Genomic DNA, 23,940 nt, shown 5'->3' with positions numbered 1-23,940 from the left:
ATCTCTCATTGCGCTCTTGAGCGCACGCGCGCGCGAGGCGCCTGATTTTCCACTTGCTACAGCTTTCACTGCGCGCAGAAAGTCAAACTGGAACTATTCGCGGAAATAGAAAAGTAATTTTGATTCGACGCTGTTGGTGCGTTAAATGCACGTTTTGAGCGCAAAATTGAATCGTTGACTCGGCAAAAAAGAAACTAAACAAATCCTATACCGACTATAGAGTCCGTAATGCTCGGTTTTCCTTTTCTTATTATCTCGATTCACGGTCAATAAAGAAGAGAAGATTACGAGATAAATCGTAATTTATGCGCGACGATGATCCTCGCGCGCTCCAGAGAAAGTATGAAAAAAAAATTACACACTGCGCGCAATGATCGCAGTATGTATCGCCTTTAATAGTCGTGTAATACGCGCGCATTAGCCGTAAGCATGCGCTTTATCATGCGAATATTTTTAATGATAAAGAGGATTCACTAGCTTTTAATTGGTCAGGTACGAAAATCAAAATTCCATCGCATTCAAAGTTCAGCAACCCCGAGCTTGACCTTTCCGAACCCGAGCGAACGAATTAACAAGAGAAAAACGTATTTTTCTTAATTTTTTCTTCTTTTTTTTGCCCAGGTATCTCGAAAAGCTAGCAGCAGAAGTGCTACCAAACTATCATCGTCAAAACTAAAAGAGGCAAAAGAAAAAACGAGTATACGCATTGTGAGAGACAGTGGAAGAAGAGAGAAGAAAAAAAAGTGGCGGGTCTTGTGCGACGATTTTTATTGCCGCTTAGCGCGTAAACTACTTTTTTTCGTTCAACTCGCAGGACGATGCTTTAATCGGCCAATGACTCTTGGCCTCAGCGGCGAGGAAAAAATGTACACAGGTACACATGTGCACGAGTTGTTATTGTCAGTGTCGTCGCTGAGTTTGTGCTTCGATTGAAAAAGAGCCGGGAGAGAATCTACATCTCGGCGCGCTTTTTCATCTTTCTCGAGCGAGAGGAACGAGAAGAAGCGAAGGAAGAATAAAAAGTGCGCGTGACGATTAAAAAAGTATTGTCGTGAAATCATGGTCGCGATGGAGCACAAGAGGAAGACGTCGTGGGATTCCAAGGTTAGTGAGCCGGATTTCAAGGTACTAGATAAATTTTTTTTCCCGTAATCCTCCGTTAGTTAAGCTCGCGCTGTTTTTCGCGTATTACATACCGTCGAGATAATGTAGCTTTTCATCCAACAAGTATATACGTATGGAAGAAAATGGCCCGCGAAGCCCGCGCGTATCGATAAATTCTCAAACAATGGCATCAATTCCGAAACAATGAGAGAAAAAACAAATAAGCTAGAGCCAAAAATGGAGGATACATTTTTCCGCGGCCACCCACGTACACGGCCGCCTTATCAGCGAGCGAAACACGCGAGATTTCCAACCGAGTCCTTTTGTACGTACGTAGTTCGCGCATGTGTGTGTGTGTACGTATGGACTGGTATACTAGGTAGTAGGTAGGAGTTAAGCGCGCCCAGGGCGTATTATCTAGCCGTACTCGAATCTGGATCAGTGAAACTGAATAACGTATTTCTCGACTGCATGTAAGGTTGTAGGTACGCTGTATAATCTAGATGCTGCCAAGTGAACGATGATGCCATTGTCTGGCGTAGATTCTGTCACTTACACAAGGAAAATGTCCCCGGCTCTCTGCGACGTTCTTTGACGTTATCTCACCTTTACGTATTGTTTGCCGCGCTGTGTTGTTATACGTTTTACGTGTAATCATTGTGTCTCGCCGAGTACATAACATACACTCTCCAACTGGAGAAAAATCATCGATTTTGTCTCTATATATGTTAACGCTTATAAAGTCTTTTTTGGCGCTGACACCTGTTCTCGTCGTTGTTGTAGAGAGTGCAACGATCGAGCGCTCCAAAGAGAAAGAGAGAGAGGCAGAGAGCAAGCGGGACTGTATATAGCGAGGGTCGCGCGGCGTTGCACCTGTACTTTATATATGTAGACTCGGCAAAATCAGCCGATGGAGCATCGTTGGCTCCGTTGCACCGCCATACATAGTCGCTCCGTTCGGATACTTTCACCCGCGCGTCTCGCCGCGGCCTCGATAAACTCTGCGTTATTTCTACTTTATTTGGGTAATTTTTATCTTTTTACCCAGCGAATGCACGTGTGGACGCACACGTTCGCCCTTTCGTACTCTGCTGCAGTAACAACAAAAACAACAACAACAACAACAACAACCACCCCTATAGGTATTTTCTCGCTTGGAAAAATATACGAGCTGTAAAATGTAATTATAATTTGCGAGTACAAAAGTTTTACGGGGAAAAAAGGCGAGGCAGAGAGCAAGCAAAGGGAGGGTAAAAAGTTTCGTATCCCTCGCAACACAAGTTCTCTGCTCTTTCGCGATCATCTTGTGTAATGGAATACTACAAACAAAAGAAAAGTTGGCAAACTAGCGTTGTTAGAATAAACACGGAAAATATGAATTCCGAATTAGTGAATCCACGAGTCTACTCGAGCGTACTACTACTCGTATGTTTACACTCGGCATCCTCGAGCGTATATACTAATTAATCAACAATATAGACTCTCGGTCGATTTCTTCATCTCGCGGCACGAAGGATTCGTCGTCTGCGCAAAAGCCAGACTCCCACGCGATAATGTGTAACGATATACATAGGCGCGTGAGAGGTGCTTCTGTGATCCCGCTGCGAACTGCATCATCTCTAGGCGCGATCGCTTATCTCTCGGCCGAAAAATTCTTCCAAGCTACTTGGGCCTCTGTTGGTTGTTCTTTGCCGCGTTGCTCGTACACATATACGCGTGCAAACTAACACTATTGTTGCAGCATGATCAAGCTCAACCTATATCAACGCGGCTGTATTATACACTCGCCACCTAGATGTAGTTAATGCAAAGAAACCTGACACGCCGATGCTCCTTGCCATTGTTTAGCTAATTTTCTTGCCTGCACGCGTACTAGTATATTATGTTATATGCTGTACAAGTTGCTTTACGAGTACCAAAACATTTATTTGAATTTATGATAAAAGTAGACGGTCGGTTCTTAAAAGCTTCGCCGCCTTTGTGTAGGATAGTGTAGACGGTATGGGCCAGTAATCGACGGCAAATTCCTCTTCGGCGTCTTTAACTTGGTTATTGGCCCATTTTCTAAGCAATTCGAAGGATAAGTCGAGTAAAAATCAATTCTTGAGTAAATAAACGGCTGCTTTCCAGAGGCTGGCAAAATAATTGCTCGTCGAGATATGAACAAGCGGAAATAAATAGCAAAACAGGTCGCTCGAGTCTGGCCAGAGAGAGAGAGAGAGAGAACTGCACTTTTGTTGACGACAAAAAAAGAACTGCGCGAATTCTCGACGAAAAGGAAGTTATCTTGCAAGTGAAATATTTGAAAATTTATATAAAAGTTGCTCGTTTCTGCTGGTCGTAGCGCACCGTAGCCTGTTCACTATAATATATGAGTAGCCACTGGCTGTAACTCCGAGACTCGTTTCTTTTTTTCTTCGTATCTCTCGATCCGCGCGGCAGCTGACGGACACGTCCAACGGCGCTCGTTATTAAATTGTTTGCTTCGTTTCGCCGTTTCTTTTTCTCGGCGTGCGTACATAGGCCTGAACTAGAGCTTTGAATAAGAGTAAACAATCGCAATGAGACGTTAGCGAGTCAAAGTTACGCGGCGAATATGTGCCAGTAGTGAGGAGCGATCGATTAATCGTCACTTTCACGAAGAGCTCGAACCGGCCGAGACATCGCGATGTGTACAAGGTAGATTCGGGACTCCGCGTATATACGACGGAGCTCGTTACGGAGCTCGCGCTAATGTCCTAGTGAGGCGAGCATTTACAGTTGTATATACGCGACTCGCGAGCTACTGTATTACAGCTGCTTGCGCTCGTGGCGGCTTTGTGTATCCGTTAGCTCACGGCAGACTCGCGCGCGACTGATTGGCCCGACTGCGCACGGAAAATGACTTTTTACTCGCACGAGCCGTTTTTCCGAATGATCGCGCTCGCCATCGCGTGCAGTTATAAAGGCAGCTTATATATATATCGATGAAATATATCGCATCGAAGTACTGTATAGCTCGTCGATCCGGACGCTGATTAACGATCCCGAGCCGGCGTTATTTCATTTTGCCTCCATGTAAATTTCGGCCAGATCGTTTTGTTCGGCGCATCGAATATTATACGTATGTATAGCTGCGGGATGATCGTCGCGCATCATTTTACACCAACCGGATATCTGCGCGTATTATATACGTATGCGTATAAATTGAAAAGTCGGTCACTTTCTCGCCTTTTTTCTTCTGCCAACGCGAGCGAGTGCGCGCACACATTACTTGGGTTATATATATACGCGCGTCCTTATTTTGATTTACTTTTAATTTTTGCTCTACATGCGCGCCAAAGCAGATGTCTTGCCGCGCGCTCAAATACCGTTGGACGAATTTCCCTCTCTCTCTCTTTCGAGATGATCTAAGCGAGCGAGTACGCCAGCAGCAGGCATAAATTATGCAGCCTCGGACAAAGTAAGTAAGTAAATATACATTCGCTGCTGCTGCGTCGATAGTACAAGAATCGCGTCGAGTGCAGAGGATAAATAGGCTCGCAACACACCTACCATATAATAGCGACCGCCAGCGAGAAAGACCATTCGTTATGCTACGAGTTGGACAGGTGCAGGCTTTTTCATTGTTGTCTCTAGGCCGTGTTGACATATCTCAAGATTAGCGCCCAGGCACACGCGTATACTCGCGCAAGTTTAACATAGGCCAGCTCGCGCGCGCACACATATATAGCTGCCGAGCTGCGCAGGTGAATCGAGACTGCACAGCGCTCGAGTCCATCTCGCTCGAGAGTTGACAAAAGGGCTAAGCGACGTACTAGCGTCTCCTTACGTAAAGTCGATTTCGTGCGCGCACGGCATTAATAGCAGCAGCAACCCGAGAAAGAGATAGTCGCTCGACGCACCTTATGGGCGCGGATTAGGCTTTACTTTGCTCTCGACTCTCTGTCTCGCTACTGCAACTATTATATACACTACATATGCAACGAGCCGAGCATTACATACAGCGCATTCGTATATGAGCTCGCGCGCGCATATATACTTACTCTCTTGTGTACACGTATACCGTTACACATATACACGTCAAAGACGCGGCCTCACCCACTTTTGCGCTCGAATTTTTGTTTCTCCCCCGCACACACACACACGCGACTGTTATGTTACGCGCGCGAGAGACTCTTCTTTTGTCTGGCTGCAAGCGAGGAATTTTAATCAGTCCGCTTACGCACGCATGTGCGAGATTTACGACGCGTTTAATGCGCGCGACTCGATCGAATCTGATGAATTTTAACCGCAGAGCTGCTACGTGCGATTACGCAAACGCAAACTACGACGCGATCGAACGGAGCCGAGAAAAAACAATTAGTCCATTAGATTGGGCGGATCGGAGATTTGCGCGCGTAACCGAGCAGCAGCGGGGAGCAGCGGGTATATATAATAACAGCCGACACCAGCTTATACAGCGAAGCTATATACACACGACTGCTGTGTAGTACTTTCTGTTATTATCGCGGCCCATCGCTCGCCGATCGACAACTGCAATATTATACAAGATAAGCCGCTCGACGACTTTCTAGTCGCGCACAAGCTCGAGAGCCTCCGAGTACACGGCTTTTAGCTGCTGCTGCTGCTGCTGCTCCCAATGGCGATCGATAGCTTGAAAAATCAGCAACGTCGCGCTTCGTCCAAGCCGTATGTTACTCGGCGTGTTATACACGCTGTATGCGCCGCATGTACAATAGCATTAAATTTCTGCCACGTACGGGCATACATCTCTTTCGGGCTAGCTTCGGAGGGCGAAGATATCCTGTACGAGTGCCTCGTGCGGCATACGAAATCGCGTCTACGCGCGCATTACCCCCGGACACTTTTTCCACTTTTCCAGCTGGCAAAGTCGGAAATGCCGAGTCTGTATACATGCGCTTACATGCTGCACTACTACGTCGATGAATGATTAATTTGAATATTGCGTAAAAGTGCAGTGCGCGGGAGAAAGAGAGCAAGATCGTGTCCGCGTGCAGACGTCTGGAGGCGATAAAAGCCGCGCGCACCGCGAGGCACTTGCGTAAGTTTCTCTCTCTAGCTCTCGAGATGCCATGCGCGCCAAGTTGAACGTGGTAGTGCGCGGTCCGGAAGCGGTCGACGGGCCCGTGGCAGGAGATTTTTCTTCCTGCTCACAAAAGTCTATAGCTAGCTATATAATACGATCGCGCGCGACGAGCTGCGCGCAGGATGAACCGTAACCGGCTGCGTTCATTTATGGCAGCTTTCCTCTGTAAACAACTACACTTTGACGGATTCGATGAAAACAGACAAACGCTACTTTCACCGCATCTGCGTGTAGTCGCGGCTCCGAAATGTTTTGCTGGAAAAGCTCCTTTTTTCCCGCTACGACTAAAAGCTAAAGTATATAGCTCGAGCTCTGTACGTCGTATTCGCATGCGTGCCAGTGTCATTATAACGAGGCTATTTTTATGCACGTCACGATTCATTCGATAGCTCGGCGTTTAGTGGACACGATGTAGCTGCGACACGAGTGCACCGCTGCACTATGCACTCGACTGCAGTCTGGCATAAATTGCAACGCGGCTCGCGCGCACAGCCCCAACAACGAGTATAGCCGACAGTCCGAATCGACCCAAAGTGCCCATCGACGCGCGCTCATGGTGAGACAATCTCAAATACCTTTTCACGACTCTTTGGCTAAAAATATCAGTCTCGCGCGCGCCCGTAAAGAGGCAGCTGCTGTAGAAAGAAAATCCAAGCTGCGATCGTCGTCGCAGCTCTTGCCCCCGCGACAGAGTCGAAAGAATATATCGAGAAAAAAAGTCCGTCGCGCTGCAAGACCGCACGATCCACAATTAGCTCGTCTCGCGAGACCCGTAGAACGGACGGTGACCACTGGCTATGCGGCGTATAGCTGTGTTGCCCGTTTCTCCGATAGCCGCGTGCGTGGATATAATACGCCAGATATAGTCCGCGCCGAGTGATACATAATATAACGGTGCGAGGCTGGCCTTTTAAAAGAAAAAATCTCTCCTCTCTGTCTCTGTCTCTCTCTCGATGCTTATCGTCGCGCTGCGCGTTGTACACCACGAGTGTACAAGTATGTGTGTCTCCGATACTCGTTGACCGCCGTCGCGGTTTTTAGCGGCTATTACATGGCGTACGGTGCGCGTGACACACAAGTGTACCTATCTCGCGCTCCACTACAGCACACACAGACGAGCGCGCCACTGTACTCGCTGTATAGCCGGGGCTCTCTCGTTCGAGTTACTCTCGGCCGGTGCGTGATTGACGTTTCGAGTTTGTCGAGCTCGATAGGCCGCCGCAGCTTTAATACGTAGCGTACAGATCGATATTCGCCGGCGCTGAAGCACATCGATGCCTAGCCAGCCATTTACGAACGGCAAGGCCCTTTTCCGCATTTGCCAACTTTCGAGCTGCCGCCGCCGCCGCTGCTGAGCTTGTATACGTGCAGTGCTTCAGCGCCACGCGAGTCCAAGTAGCTGCACACGATTCGAGTACTGCAGCTGCTATTACCGCACGTGCATCATCCACCGGTTCCCTTCCCGGCCCCCCCAGACTCTTCTTTGAACTTCAAAGAAACACATGTACGCGCCTCGTCAGCGCTTCTCTGCCCGAGTACCAGCTCGACTTTTCATTGTCGCGCGCGCGCGACGGAGAAAAAAGTTTACGCCTTCGCGCGCGGATTCGCTCGACTTTATATAATAATAACGACGCGATGTATATTCCGCATCGAGACACTAACTGCACGCACACGCACACACACACACACACACACACACACACGCAGGCGCAAAGAGACGCGCGTGCAGCAGCTCGGCTTGAAAGGATAATGACTCGGCGCACGTAACGGTAATAGACAATACAATTATATCTTGCCGTATTACGCGCGCAACTGCCAGCTATATTTTACAATGAAACGCTGTCGAGTTATAATAAATCATCGCCCATCGCCGTTCAGTTGGCGCATTAACCAAACTCCCAACGATATAGATATATTATATATCTACTCTGCATCCGTCCGTACAGGCCCATCTCGCGCTGCTCCTTTTGACTCTGCAACAGTTTCAACTTTTCTTATCCTCGGCGAAGCGCTTCTATTGTTTTTCCTAGTCCATTATAACAATTTTCCCTTTAACAATATTATTGTCTGCTGACATTTCCAGCTGCACAATTTCAATACTTACTTCGCAGCCTATTCATGCAAAATCCTATTTTTTACGAGCGATTGTATCTATAGAAATAATTACGTTTGTATACTAATTGCAATAGGCTTTGCTAGCTTTCCATCACAATAATAGTCATTTTTTGACATCATTTTCCATGACAATTTTCATAGCGTATTGACGTATGGCTCAACTGTGAGTAAAAAATAGACCGAGTTTTCAATGGCCTTCGAATGAAAACTTCATAACAAGTACTTGATATAGCGTACCGTATGTTTTGTTATTATTGACTGATTCAAGTATAAAGTTTACGAGTGCGAATATCAAGTGTCGCACAAATGTCTCGGGGATTTTTTTCTGGGATAAATCAAAAGTATTTTCCATGTCAAGAGAAAAACAAATCGATAGAAAAAGCAATGGTATTATGGTTATTCATAGCTTATATTTAATACGGTAATAACATTTTTTGCTAAAAACTGTTAAAGCTCATTCAATTCACTTACATTGACTACTTTGCACGAGATTTATATGTATACCTCGTGTGAAAATAGGATTAACGCTTGTAGAAGACGATAGCGTACAGTTACAAGATGTTTTTGCGCGATATGTAATGTATTATATTATAACGAGGAAATTCTTATATCAAAAGCATTTAATTGCCTGAGGATTAGCGAGTTTTTTATCCCTTTGTTAACATGGCCAGAACGTGCAGAATAAAAATGTATCGAAGGGAAAAAGGCTGACATTTTGTTTAGAGATAAGGCGGGAAAGCTGTGTGAGATCGTGTCGCAAGTTTGCCTTACAGCTTAATTAGTCTTGTCGCACGTGAGCGCAAAACTATCATTATTGATATTATAATAATATCCGAAGCGAGGTATTTTTTAATTAAACTATACGCTGGGATATGGGTATATACATGGCTGAGCCACAAGCTGCGCTCGCGCGCGCCTGCCTGCCTGTATATAAAGGCAAGTTTCTTAAGTGGGTCTTGCAACAAACTTAGTTCATACTCGAGCTTCCTTTGCTCCTTGTGGCTTTCGGGGTAGTGCATGTATATAGTAAAATTATTATTAAACTTTGATACGGCTTGCTTGGCTCGTACAAGAGACTGGCGGGTAGTCGCCGCATAGAGAGAGAGAGATAGGCACAATATACACGTGCGCTCGGCTGCAATAAGATGATGAAGTTAGCTTGGAAATCATGCTAATGTTCAGCGGCGCAGTCCTCAAGTGAGGGAGGATAAAAGCTGTTAGGTGCCTCATGACACGCCCCGTAATTGTCGTTGCAGCTCTCATAATTTCTCTCCGCGTCTCGTTAATTTTCATACGTGTATGCTGCAACGACAAAGTCGGCCGCGCAAACTAGTCGTTTATATAGCTCGGCTCGGATCATCGACGCACGTATACAAGCTAGCTATGCAGTACCTCGCGCGCGCACCGACCATCAATATGTATACGTTTATAAACCGCAAAAATAAACGATCGATCGTCGCTCGCACATAGAAAGCTGCAGCTCGGAAACGAGCATCATCCTCGTCCTCGTCGTCGTCGTCGTCATCATCGCATCGCATTATATACATACACCGTAACCCAAATTCTCGGCTCGCGCGCGCATTTCACCTAACTGTATAATCATCGTCAAGCAGCGGCAGCAGCGCAGTAACGGCGGCGGCGGCGGCAACGGCAGCGGAGCAGCGAATTTCCATAAATAACGCGCTCGGCCGTGCACGTAACAGACGTATACGCAGATATTGTAGCCAAAAAAGACCTACACTCGTATATGCTTATTAAGTAGATGCGTAGTTATGCGTACCTTTTTTACAAGCTCCAACCTATCCGGTTCGCTGCTCTCTTTTGTTCTCTTTTATTTATTTACTTTTTTTGCGACTTCTTTTTTGCTTTTCGTATTCCACGCGACAATGGAGAAATATGATTTCTACTTGGCATTGCCCAGAATCAATAAAACGAGGACGATGAAAAAAAAACACCGAGAAAAGAAGAGTAATGTAGCTTTTATTTCTCCAAAGGACGCAGCAAAAGGTTTCCCTACTAAGCATCGTAAAAAAAGAGTATAAAAAAGCGCGCAAGATTCTCGAGACGAATGAGTTGATTTGCCATATGGCGCGAACATCATTTTTATAGCTTCCCTTGGCTCGTTTCATCCAACTCCACTCATTTACTTTGGTCGCTGCGAGAGCGAGAAATCGTGCGTGATTCTTGCGCCGGCCAGACAATATCATAACAGTGGCGCTCGTGACTTTTTAATAAAAGTCGAAAAATGCAGCATTCGAGCCATTAATTTTAACAAGTGTCACAATTGTCAGGCGCACGAAAAAGTCGATTGCGCTTATTAACGAAAAATACTTACTCGAGCGTGCGTCCTCGATTAGTTTCGAATTCACGCTCGATCGAACGGCGAAAAAAGCGAATCGAAACTTGAAATTTATAGCGTAGTGCGTAGTTATTGCAAAAATGAGCTTTTGTGTGTCAAAAATTGGCAGCTCGCAGCCCATCGCCAACACCGAGGCCGTCGCGTTTTCGAAAAATTGCCGCGCCGTTTGTCGGTTGGTCGAAGAGGGAAGAAAAACATAAGAGTACGTGTGCACGATCGAAATATGCTCACGATTTGGAGCATCCGCTAGATGCAAAAAGAGCGCGGAAAAGCCACAAAAGTAATGCGATTTCCCATCGTTTAGCCCGTGAGAGTCGCGCGCTGGCACACGTATCATATCTAACTCTTGCCTCCAGCTCGTTCTACACAAAGTGCAAGCGGCAGATGAAGGTATTATATATGCTGTATATGTATAGGTAGGCCGCGCACGAACAAGAGATCGGCACGCGAAAGTGATTCAGGTCGCGAGAGCATGGAGTCAGTCGCTCTCGCTTCTCCGCGTGTGCGGTACATATGCAGCGCGTGGCAAAGAAAGAAAAGACCACGTCGCGTGTAGTAGGAGCTGTCGGGTCAGAGGCCTTGGGGGGCAGCCACCGCCACACGTGACTCATTCTCTCGCATTCTCCCGCACTCTGCCGAGTTTATCGTGACCGTGTCCCATAGCTCGCTCGTTGTTCTTCGCGCCGCGGACATCTTATATGGAGCTCGGCGGGTCCAATGCGCTGCAGCCCCATTAGTCGCGCGTAAATTACCAATGGCCACTGTCGATCGGCGCGATAAGACAATAAGACCGAGAGAATAAGGCTCGTGTCGAACGAACTTTCCCTGGCACTTTCCAAAAAAAAAAAAAAAAGTGTGTCACCGACCCCCGTCGACGAAGCTGGAGCACGGACGAGCTGCATGCCGAGCTATATAGCTCGAGTCGTTTGCTCCAACTCGAGAAAGATCGCGCCGAGCTTGGGGCGGCGGCGGATTAACCATACCATGAAGAGCCCCGGCAAATATCTTGTAATTTCGCTAATCCCTCGTACTCCCGATAAGACGCGGAATAAATTCCCCTCTGTACACATCGGCCAGCCGAGTAATCCGATTACGTATTCTATTATCATAATATCCATGCACTGTAATCTGCCGCGTTAATCTCGACGCGCTGCGCTGCATCGAGCTCCGGCAGGCCCAACGACCAAACGAAGAAGCTCGCGTGACGCGCGGCAATCTTACCTTAGATAAATCCGCGCCGATTGTCTGCCTCATACCGTCAAAAAGTCAAGATAAAAAATGATCGCCGCGTTGGCTTACGTGCGGTACCCGTCAAACTTGCGACATTTAAATGGCTTATTGATTGGATTTTCCGAAAGCGAACCCAAAGTTTGAGAAATGATGATTTCATTCTCGCGCAGGAGGATTTTTAAATCGATTATCGTAAATTTGCTTCATCCCTCCGGCATGTTAAATCGAAAAGTACTTTGGCTCGAGGGGGTGAACTTCATTAATGCGTATGCATACGTAATCTCGTTGTAAAAAAAAGCGATCGCAGCTGCTGCTACTGGCGCTTGGAAAAAGTCGTCACGATTACGCAATCAAAATAGTGCGCCGAAGCTGAATTATTCAATAAACTGCAGTTCGAGGATATTCATAGTGGGTCAGGAAAAATAATAGATAATGATGACTCGAAGCGGCTCGGAGAACGAGAAAGCGAGAGAGAGAGAGAAGGAGTCAAGGGCAGGCAGGTAACGTACTATCTGAGAATCCTTCGGAGAGGCTCGGGCCTCTTTTTAGTATGCCACGCGCGTCACGAGAAAAGATGGAAAAAAATATAGATTATTCTCGCGCCAGAGACTCGTGGTGCACGTGAGGATGGTTTTTTAAAGTGGCCTCGCTGCTTCCAAGACTCGCGAACTTTTCGACAGGCGCTACTACGTAGGCACTGTCAAAAGACCTACTTTTGTAAAGAAAGAGAGAGAGAGAGAGGAGAAATTTGCATAGGCCAGCTGACAAATGAGCTTCTAAAAGCGGCGGATGGCTCTTAACGACCATCAATCATACTCGCTAGGCTGCAGCTCGGCTCGCCAAAAGACAAAAGACGCTGGTGCTGGTGACGCGCACTCCGCTCTCGAATCAAGCGAAACAACAAAATAATTTGTGCGTCGATATGCATAATTCAAAAGCTGTCCGTAGCTGTACAGCCCGTTACAAGACCACACTACATTGTGGCTTCAATTTTCGCTCGGTCAAGAGATACACGAATGTAGCCCCTGCGTCAGCTAGAATTATCCTCGGGATCGTCCGTGGCAGCCGATGGGAGCAGTCTCCCCCCGCAAAATCGTGTCTCGCGCGCACCGCACAAACCTCATCTCCGAAATTCGCAGTGCAGCGCTGTGTTTACGATGCAGTCGCGCAAGGGCCTCGAGATCTCGCGGAGCTCGCCTCGCGAATATAACGTAAAGTCAAGGATATATGTGTAGCGCGAAAGGTGAACCGAGAGTGGGCCCGCGCGAGCGTCTATAACGGTATCCTTATACAGCGCATGCATGTGTATAATGTATAAGCCGGGGGGATTCCCCCTTCTCTCTTTATCATGCTCGGTTACGGGCCTCGAGATCGAAATGGGCGCACGCGTGCAGCCAGTACACACGCTCGGCGCTTCATTGAGAGACAAAGAGCGTCTTACAATGAGCGCGTATAATACTGTCCATGGGTAAAATATCCTGCAGTTATGTACTCTTAACACCAGCGCCGCGAATAACGACGCATGGACACGTGCGAAACCGCAGTAAAATTTGTGCGATGCGAAAAATCAAATCGATGATTTCGATTTCTTCGCGACGCTGACCCGGAAGAGATGATGATTATAACGATAAATAAATGGAAGGAGATCCATATTTTGAAATTATTTCAACCCGGAGAAGCCCTTGCCGAAGCCCGTCTGACGGTCAACTTTGGTGCCTTTCCAGTCCTTTAGGCTCGGAAATTGAATGGCTCGGACAGAAATTGCCGAGCCCAGAGGACTGGAGAGTCACCCGAGAAAGATAAAACTGATTTATATTGGTTGAGCGGTCGATTCGATGCGTGGCTAAGTACTATAGCTTTGATTTGCATAATAAACGCCGAGGAAAAAAGGAGCAGCCGAAAGTAACGCACAATCGAAGCGTGCCCGATAAGCGATCCGACGGCTTAATGTAATGGAGTAATAAGGAAAAAATTTCATTATCCGCTTTATAAACATACATATTGGGCGAGGTACATATAGTTTGTATGGAGGGGCGCGCGTGTGTATAGTAGCCGCTCGAGACTCGAGAGAGGGATATAATTTCGCGGTAGCGTGAGCATGAAAACTGCAGCAGCTCGGGAAAGAAAAGAGTTACGACACGCGCCGCGTATATATCCCCGCAGCGCCGATAGTCCTTTTTAATAGGACGCCTCGCTTAATAGGCTCTACACACGCGGCATTCGTTTTCTCGAGCGCTCGACACATACACGCAGGCGTGCGCGGGTGCGAGGAAATTCCTTTGTTCGACAGGCCCGCGAGTCGGCGCTAAACATTATTGGCGAGTTTACAAAATTAGATCGACTCGTATTGGTACTTTGCTTCGAATTGCTCTTTCTTCGCTCGATTTTTCGTCCCGCCGAGCACAACTTGCGCGATTGCGCAACTAAAATACATACTCGCTTGGAAGGAGAGAATGGAGCAGTTGGTGCTTTTGCTCAGATAGATATGCATCGGCGTACAAAGAGAAGGTTTATAAGCCCCCCAGTCGCGACGAGAGAGGCTTTTCTCTCTCTCTCTCTCTCTCTCTCTCTCTCCAGCTGACATAATGCCTTTGCACCGAAAAACAAGAGCTCCCGTCAATGATTACATTTTAGGCGGAAAAATGTGCCACAATCGCAAACATCGCCGCGCGGTAATTGCACTTTGATCGATTGGTTTGTTCTTGTTCAAGTTGCGCTTATAGTAGCTAATATAGTAGCATAGACAAAGCGCCCCGAGCCAGCAAAATTTCATAGGCCAGTGCAAAAATGAGTAATCTTGGCCGAGTCGAGGGCATAAATTATGGCTCTCTGCGGCCGCACGTATATATATGCGCAGTCGGCTCGAGACGTGCTCCGGAGCCTGAATTATGCACAAAGATCCATTGCGCTCTTGTGTAAATGTAGCGGCTTTCTCCGACTTATCGCTCATTATTGCCCTGGCACTTTTTGCCTTTATTCGGCGCGAAAATTTATTAATTTTCACTTCCTCCTGTGCACGCGCTTTAGCCCGATTGAGCCGTTACGATTTATCTCGCTCGGGCTACGCATCGACCCATTTATTGCGAACCTATATATATCGACGCGTATCATCGACGATTCGCTCAAAGAGATTACGCATAATCGAGGGCCGCAGAGGAAATAATAATTAATACATCAAGTGAATAATTACAGCGTATACACATAGGCGCAAGATGAGAGGAAGAAAAAAGCCACGTGCCAGTTGCATTATATATAATGCCTGCGCGCTACACACGAAACCAGAGCGTACGTGTAGACATTTTTTGTATATAGCTCCAGCGAGAGTACGCCAGCTGGGTTTTTGCGAGCTCGTACGTCGGACGTATACCGCAAAAGGAGCATAAAAGTGCGCGCAGGCTTGTTCGCGCTTGCGGTTCGCGATTAGGCATCCTTCTTACGCGTTATACACCAGCGTGCACAGAGCTCGTATGCACAGACACGTCCGATACCGTTAAGATTTTTAGCGCTGCTTCTTTGAGCGCTGCCTTCGGTGTATAGTACGCAGGGATAGCTGTTACTGGCTGGTACCGTCAACTCGTTACGTACTTTTAACGCCTCTCTTTTTTTACTCGCAAAACTGCCGTGGCGCAACAACCGCATCTCTCGCCTTTTATGAGTCGAGAGCAGAGCTATTTGCATTCCAAAAAACTCGCCTCGACCGCGACGAATGACAAATATCGCGCGTACAGTCCTTGTCGAAAGGAACCGAAGAAAAGACGATTTAGGCGTTGAAACACCGGATAGCCATCTCGTAGCTCGTCAGCCTTTTGAAACGCGCCGAATACTTGGCATCACAATTAGCACCGCCGAGGAGCCCATGCTCGCTGCTTTTTTCTCTCTTTTTCTGTGGCTACACTCGCGGAAAAAGCAATTTCTTGTCATTTTACCCCTGCAGCGCCCACGGATAAACTTCCCCCTGGCTTTTATACGACTCGACGAAACTTTTTCTCCCTTCCACGCACATACTCGAGAGGGTGAGGTAGAAAGAAAAAAAAGCAAATAAACTTGGAGCCCAGATAGTTCCACAGCCATAGCTGAAAAGCAGGCTTGCACTACTCGAATTATCTTATCGAGCTCATTGATTATTACACGTGTTTATTCGTCTGTACAAAGCTAGGTACACATTCGCAAGTTGCAAAGCTCGCATAATTAAGCTCGCAACTCGTATAATATACATCCGTGATTTGCATTAGCTAGGAGCTACACTACTGCTGCTTGTATTCGTGTAGCTACCCCAGCGCCGTTGCTTTGTAAATTAGCTGCGAGCTTGCGCGGATAAAAAATTCGGGCTCGCGTTTGCTCCTAATTTCAGCCATCCAATAGCTCGAACGAATATCCGTCTACAACGTATAGCAATTTGTTTTTTTTCGTTTTGCAGATCTCGGTGAGCACGGTGAGTACTCGGCGCTTCAGTCGGGCGGGCACGCCGAGCTCCATCCTGTCGTCCGACAGCGACATACGCTTCACCCGCAAGCTCGGCAGCCAGTACAGATGCGGCTGTTGCATCTTGGCGGCCTTCCTCCTCTTGCTGCTCTTGGCCGGTGTGGTCGTTTACATTGCACGTGAGTATATACCTATATGGCCGCGCGCGACTCGGCCTACATTTATCGCGATAAATCTACCCGAGCCTATATAAGTGCCGAGTAATTTGTCGCCGCGTCACGCTCATTGGATTTAGCGGATTAGCGCACCCCCACCCCCGCAGAAGCTCAAACTACTCGGCTCGAAGCTAACTGATTTTAATGACGAATCTTATTTAATTTTCCGCAGACATCGATGATAACTAACGTGATTTTACTGAAAAAGAGATCGACCCTATATGAATTAACATAATGTAAATATCAAGCAGCAAAAATTGTAATCTCTTGTATTTAAAAAATTCGGCATTAGCTTTTTAGAGAGTACAAAAAAGTTAAAAGAGTACTACGTAATCTTTAGTTTCGAGATTCATGTTCATTTATCAATTTATTTTTAAATTTTGACAGATTACGTACATTTTATTCTTGTATTTTGCTCACAAATATTTTTATATAGCAGCTGAGCATTTTATTATTGCAGTGCTATAAGACAAGCTCTTTTTTCGAACTTAATCGTGTCCTCATTGTCACGGAGAGCGACAAAAAATTGCCTATAAAAATTGTAATTTATATGTAGTGGCTGTAATTTGCTTTCCATAATCGATACGCGGTAAAAATCCAGCCTACGTGTATACGCGAGTTATGTACTTTAACCCAAAACAAGCATCGTGGGCGAACGAATCAAATATCGTTGCGACACAAGAATCGCTCGTCGGCACTTCTCGGACGGCTGAAAATTTGCATAATCAAAGGAAGAGGGAAAGAGCTGCATAAAATTCAAATCTTCTTGGCTTAATTAACTTGCTCGGAATCGTGCCCTATATAGCTATATCGTCGCGTGCTACGCGTTGTTGGGCTAGAATTGTCACGAGTCGACGAGACAAACGACTGAAGCGCGCCGCAATGCGGGAAAGAGAGAGACTTGGAACGGGGTGAGCGCGGCTGCATTTCCATTTCGCGCATCGCCTCCAGGCTTTTTCTTTTCCCGCGCCGAGTCCGAGTCCTAGGCTGGAAAAGTAAAAGAAAAAGAACACGATCGAATGAGTCGGGACTCGAGTACACTCCGTGCCAATCCCACTGCTCCATATACTGACGACAATTTTGTCTCGATGCGTCGCAGATACGTTCGTGCTGGCGGACCAGCCGCGGGATCAGGTCTTCCTGGCCACCTTCCGGGTGGCTGAGGGCGACGCATTTCTGCCCGAGTTGGCCGACCCGAGCACCGAGGCCTTCCGTCAACGCTCCCGTAGCTACCGGGACCGGCTGAATCTCGTCTTCAAGCGCAGCCCGCTGCAGTCGGCCTTCGTCGCCGCGGAAATTCTGGCGCTCGACGGGTAAGTTTTCCTCGCTGCATTTTAATCGTTCTTCAATTTGCGCTCGAGCTGGAGAAAGAGAGACAAAGGAAAAGAGGAGGAAAAAAAGGGCAGCGATCGATGGGACGGAATCGGAGCGATCGTTGCGAGCCAGCGAGGCGTGCATAAAGTGGATTTTCATTTGCTCCTGCTGCTAGGCATTTAGACAAGTCGCGATCATCGACGTATAGCTCTATGCGTTATTATCGTTCGGATTACTGGAGTCGCTCCCGTGCGCGAGCCTCTGTACGCGCGCTGTAAACTGCCGAGTGCCCTTGTACTGATTTTTTTTGCTTTCTCTCTCTCTTTTGTGCGCGCGCCTGATCGAAATTGACGTCGATACGACTGCTGCTGCTGCTGCGAACCAATGCTGTCGCCTTGTTCTCTTTTTTAATTGATGGATTTTTCCAAAGATAATGATTACCTATCCGAGGAGAAAAAGAAAACGTTCTCACGGCCAAGAGAGACGTGGCCGAGAATGTCAATGCGGAATAGTCGAGGGAAAAATTCTCGAAAAGCTGAGCAAAAATCTCGGGGCTCCGAGCGCAGCTCCTGAATATTTCACATTCTTCGCGATAACTTCGGAGACAAGCCAGACGAGCAAGACAAGGAAGAAGACGTGCTTGCGCGTGCAGTAAAGCGACATAATACGCGCGCGCAACGTCCTGTATAAAAACTTTTCTTTTTATAGCGTGGCTCCGTACGCGACGACGAAATATGATGAAATATCGAGGCAGGGCCCGAAACATAACGGAGCAACGCGATGCCTTTGACGACGTTTTTTCTCCCAAAAATCTTGATTGGCAAAACTTTCAAGGGATTCGATAGATTCGATTATCATCGGTTGCGGGTCCAAACATAAGGACGCATATCGCGCGGTCTGAAAGCAGCAGAGCATTTGTGCCGTTGTAAAAATTCTCCGCGTAATATAAACGTAAACGCGCACCGTACGAAAACGTCACGAGCGCAGCAGCTTGCTTTTATGTCTTCGTTGCGGAGCGACTTTTTTCTACTTCTTTTTTTCTTACAAACCACGCATGCACAACTGTCGGATCTGCGAGTGACGCATCTTTCTTTTTGTCCTCTCGCTCTCAGCATCGAGTACGAGGACCTGTACGTACGCTTCGACGCGAGATTCGACGCACGCTATGCCAAGAATCTCAACAGCGAGACCATCCGATCGATACTGGAGCGCGAGCTCGATCCGGCGAGCAATCGATTCTTCGGCAACTTGACCATCGACGTGGCCAGCATCGAGGTGCAGGAGAGCGTCAGCGCCGTCAATCAGCTGGCCCTGCAGACGAACGGGAGCAGCGGCACGGGCAGCGACGACGAGGACGGCCAGCCGGCCACCACGACCAGCCGGCCCTGGAGGAGCTGCAGCCCGCGGCAGTTCTCCTACTGCAGCTCGCAGCAGCTCGACGCCAGGCACGACAACCTCACGACCTCCTATCCGAACTGGCTCGGCCACCAGGACCTGCAGGAGGTCAACGACGACATCATCGCCTTCAGGGAGCTCGTCGACGCCGAGTGCTACGAGCGCGCCTACGACTTCATCTGCCAGCTGCTGCAGCCGGCCTGCGTCGAGTCGCCCTTCGGCGAGGACGCCCTGAGGCCGCCCTGTCGCGACTTTTGCCGCGAGTTCTGGGCCGGATGCGGCTCCCGGCTGCCGGAACGCCTGCGCCAGGCGCTCGACTGCTCCAATTTCCCCGAGCACAGCGACGAGGCCTCTTGCCTCCCCAAGCCAGGTACTATTCCTCTATTCGCTGTACAACTTGTTACGTACGAGTGCAACTGTATCTATGGCAACTCAATGTTTTTCAGGCTGCGTGAAGGATCTGAAATCGGCGGCTCTGTCGTCTCGCGTGTGCGACGGCATAGCCGACTGTCCGGATTTTTCCGACGAGCTCGATTGCGCCTACTGCCGCAAGGGAGAGATCCATTGCGGTCTTGGCACTCAATGCATCGCCAAAAGCAAGCGCTGCGACGGAAAGGTCGATTGTCCCAGCGGCAGCGACGAAAAGGATTGCCGTGAGTATAATAATTATCGCAAGCTAGCTATGACAAAGAGAGGGAAAGATAAAAGAAGAAGCGTACAGCGCGCATGGAAACTAACGCGCATCGCTGCGTGCCAAAAATCGTTACACGTACGCATAGGGGCGCATTATATTGGCTCGGTTGACTATACGGCAGCCGACTATAGACGCATACGCGCGCGAATCTATGTACATGGAGGAATGTAATTTTGCAGTGTCACTGGCGCCGAGCTTGAGATCGCTGAGTCTGCAGCCCGACTCGAGCGCACACCCGATTAGCTACCAATCCGAGGGCTGGGCCGTGTTCAACGAGAAGGGCACGCTCGGCAAAATCTGCACCGAGAACCTCAACGCGAGCTTCGGAAATGACAAGGAAATCCAATCGGTACTGCAATCCACTGCCAACTCGCTCTGTACGCTGCTGAGCTTTGAGTAAGTTCCGATCCATAAACGCGGCCCCATCGTTTTACATAAAAATCCATTTATATATATTTGAAACGAAAAATAATAATAAAGAGGAAAAAAAAGGCTTGATTCGTGCAAAAAATATGCTGTGAGAAGGGGTATTTTATTTGTCTATGTCTCTGGTCGCTTGCAGAGGCGTAAAGTCGGTCGAGACACGAGTCGACAACGAGAACAACGTGCCGTACGTCCTGATGCAAGATCCAAAAGCAGCCGAGATCAGCTTCGTTAGAGCTGCCTGTCCGAGCAAACAAGTCATGTACGTCCGCTGCTCCGAGTTAGGTGAGTTTTCCCACACACCCACACGTACGCGCGCGCGACATGTATTCTCTGCCTCGTTTCCTCTCTTTTACCGATCGGCGAAAAAGCACACGAGAGAGTGAGAGAGAGAGAGAGAGACGTACAGAGCTTTGGAAAGGAAACTTTCCGTTCTAAGCTTTGCACTCGTCGCGTTCAGCTCCACATACACGAGTTATAAAACATTTTTTTCTCCTCCGAAGCTGCACGCGAATGTTCCAATTCTCTCTCTCTCTCTCTCTCTCTCTCTCTCTCTCTCTCTCTCTCTCGTATGCTTTGTGCGCTCGCTCGAGTCTCGTTGGGAAAATGTCAATCGCCGTCCGGCAAAGTACTTTGTGATTTTACAAAACGCAGCTCTCGTACGCTGTTTTTTTTTGCTATACCTACTGCGTTATTTTCCAGTCTGCGGTGTGCAATCCATGCGTACGCGCTCGAGCAGTTTGAACAAGATATCGTCGCCCGGCGACTGGCCCTGGCACGTGTCGCTCTTCAAGGAAGATAATCACGTCTGCGACGCAACTCTCGTCTCGGATGAGTGGCTGCTCACCACCGCCTCCTGCTTCCAAGGGTAAGACGCGCGCGCGACCTCGAACGGCAATGCTATACTATTTCGTTGCGATGCTCTCGACAAACGAACGAACGAGAAAAAACAGAAAGAAAAATTTAACGAGATGCGGCACTTTGCGAAAGCGACGGTAGCGTAGCGAGATGCTTTGAGCGTGTGCGTTCGAGGGGGGCTGCGCCAAAGCCAAAACAAGGAAAATCAAGTTTACGCGATCGCTATTTATCCCCCGAGGAGAAATGAAAACAATGTTCTCTCGGGGGCTATTTAAGGCGTCTTCGTTGCTTTGATCATTCTCGTGATTACACACCGGCGCAACTCGATCCATTGCCGACGCTCAAAGCCTCGCCCCGCATCCGCGCCGACAAAATACATTCGTTGACTCGTGCTCGTTTTTCTTTGCCTCTCAGACAACCCAAGGCCGAGTGGTCGGCGCGTTTCGGCCACGTGAGACTGACCAGCAGGTCGCCCTGGCAGCTGGAGCGCCGCATCGTGGGCATGGTCAAGTCACCCGTCGAGGGCAGTACCGTCGTCTTGCTGAAGCTCGACAGGCCGATCGAGGCCTTCTCGGACTTTGTCAGGCCCGTCTGTCTGCCCAGCCAAGCGAGCCTCGTTCAAAACGCCGAGCAGTGCAATACTCTCGGCTGGACGAAAAATCGTGAGTACACGCAATAATAATAACAACAACTACGCGGCCGATCTGTAAAGGGCCAATTCTCGCGTTCATTGAAAATCCACTCGACGCGGAGAGCCCGACGTGTTTTATGAGCTCCGAATTCTGAACATTGCTGCGAAAGCTGCTGTGCGTGTGCCTGCGCGTACATGTCCGTCTGATGAATGGATGAGTTTGGGATAATGCATGGCTGACGTTCTCGCGCAGCGCAGCCGAATAAATTGCAAAATCGAGAGTGGAAATGAAAGGGCCAACGCTGACTTCTGAAACGCGTCGCTATTGCTTGTCCCACTGCAATTGTAGCCCGCTGAAAAATTCATCTATTCCAGCGGATGTATCAATGAACGCAAATGGAAAGAGAAAAGTTGACACGCATCTGGCAGTGCTAACAACAACGCGGCGCCAATCTTAATGAAAAATATAATGAAAAATAGAATAAAATGAAATAAATTAATTTAAAAAAAAAACGAATTAAATTCGAATGTAAAGGTGTATATTTTGAATTGACAGGTGAAGTCCTTCAGAGGGTGCAGGTGCGATACAGCCCAATGGAGAAATGCGAAAACGTCAGCATAGCATCGGTCAACAGCGTCTGCACCGAGGCGTACTATCCGACCGACGACTGTGCGGTGAGTATCTCGCGACAGGCCCCGGGAATAAAGCGACCGGAGTAGTATACGCGTATGGAAAATTTACTCGCGCACGCGGATAGTGGCCAAGCTGTAACTTTTCACTCGAAACTTTTTCAAAAGAACTTAGCCAACTTATTGAGCTGAGCGAGCAGTCCTGCAGCGGCACTCCGCGCTCGGCTCCAGCCTGCACCATATTATATACCTATATATATACGCCGAAACTCGCGCAATAAAACCCGCAAGCTATTTCAAAGTCGTAAAAAACTTGGCCTTGCTTGCGCTGCTGTAGCCGTGCACGACTCGGGCGCGACGCCTAGCCCTTATATGCGATTATCAAACGGAATTGATTTTCCCCAAAATAAAATAATGAACGATCGTTGCATTTGTTGACTTTGTCCTTCCACAGGAAGAAGAGGTCGCTGGCAGTCCTTTGCTCTGTCTACAAACCGACAGCCAGAGATGGTCGATCCACGGCATTAGCAGTTGGCGCATAGGATGCCCCAAGGCTGGCATGGAGCGACCGCGACTCTACGATCAGATATCGTCCAATCTCGCTTGGATCAAGTCCACCATTAAGTGATCGGAAATATACTCATACCTGATACTCATTTTACAAAAGGCAGATGTGCGTTTAGGGCGCTCGCAACGCCCTAATTATGACTTATTATGTTTCACGACCTAAGCAGTCAGGTCTTATTCCTGTAAATAATAGATGCAAACATACGTGCAAGTATTCGTTTGCTCTAGGCTGCAAAAATTTATAATTGTTATAGTATAATATTCGTTAGAAATATTTTTAACTTTGTCTATGTTCAACAGCATCAAAGACGTATTTGTTCGATACTTGTTACATACATGCCAACACAAGAAACAGTTACCGCACCCGAGAGAAGCCTCGTATATATAATACTTACTCGAGACTTTTGAACTTTTATTGTAGCTTGGCAGTGTTATTACATTATTCACAACTCTTTTCTATTTGTTTCGTTCTACAAAATTTAGATTTTTCTTTGCTCTTTATGTTAAGTGTTTTTGGCGAGTGAAGCAGCTCAACACGATGTAAAGTAAGGGTGCCTTTTTTACGAATGCGCCGTTAACGTATAATGACACGTTTAAAAGACACTCTATTAGTATTTTAAGACCGTGTTTATATTAAAATTTTATGTGAATGTATATTTTTTTCATATGTAACCGCATAAAGTGGATTAAAAAACCTTCTTCTTTATGTTTGAGTTGGTAAAAAAAAAGTTACATTTATATTAGCATCACAATGGTTTCGTTCTTTCATGATCGTTAGTCCGAAAAGACTGCCTGATTAATCCTTAAAAATGTTGTTTGAAATTTGTAATTTTATCACAGAGATTTATCATATTGTATAAACAATTTTTATGCATACATTATTGTATTTGATAG

At 47.5% G+C, this 23,940-nt stretch overlaps 1 protein-coding gene across 1 annotated transcript; it reads left to right on the top strand.

Moving 5' to 3' along the window:
- The first annotated feature begins 841 nt into the window (after positions 1 to 841).
- LOC106651519 (atrial natriuretic peptide-converting enzyme) lies at positions 842 to 23,612 on the top strand. The gene is made up of 11 exons (XM_014370048.2): positions 842 to 1,104; positions 16,315 to 16,498; positions 17,634 to 17,847; positions 18,961 to 19,613; positions 19,690 to 19,896; positions 20,117 to 20,333; positions 20,500 to 20,645; positions 21,063 to 21,228; positions 21,633 to 21,880; positions 22,406 to 22,524; positions 22,934 to 23,612. The coding sequence occupies exons 1-11, from the start codon at positions 1,060 to 1,062 to the stop codon at positions 23,105 to 23,107; spliced, it is 2,373 nt and encodes a 790-aa protein (XP_014225534.1). The 5' UTR covers positions 842 to 1,059; the 3' UTR covers positions 23,108 to 23,612.
- The last annotated feature ends 328 nt before the right edge of the window (positions 23,613 to 23,940 follow it).

The sequence above is a fragment of the Trichogramma pretiosum genome, unplaced genomic scaffold (assembly GCF_000599845.2).
Source record: "Trichogramma pretiosum strain Unisexual culture from Peru unplaced genomic scaffold, Tpre_2.0 scaffold9, whole genome shotgun sequence".
Classification (NCBI taxonomy): Eukaryota; Metazoa; Arthropoda; class Insecta; order Hymenoptera; family Trichogrammatidae; genus Trichogramma; species Trichogramma pretiosum.
This window is presented reverse-complemented; position numbering and strand designations above follow the sequence as displayed.

What these genes read in the sequence shown, in the direction of transcription:
- LOC106651519 (XM_014370048.2), top strand. Translation starts at nt 1,060, where the DNA reads ATGGTCGCGATGGAGCACAAGAGGAAGACGTCGTGGGATTCCAAG. An exon ending in AGACGTCGTGGGATTCCAAG is followed by an intron (nt 1,105 to 16,314) that starts GTTAGTGAGCCG and finishes TTCGTTTTGCAG; the next exon opens with ATCTCGGTGAGCACGGTGAG. An exon ending in TGTGGTCGTTTACATTGCAC is followed by an intron (nt 16,499 to 17,633) that starts GTGAGTATATAC and finishes GATGCGTCGCAG; the next exon opens with ATACGTTCGTGCTGGCGGAC.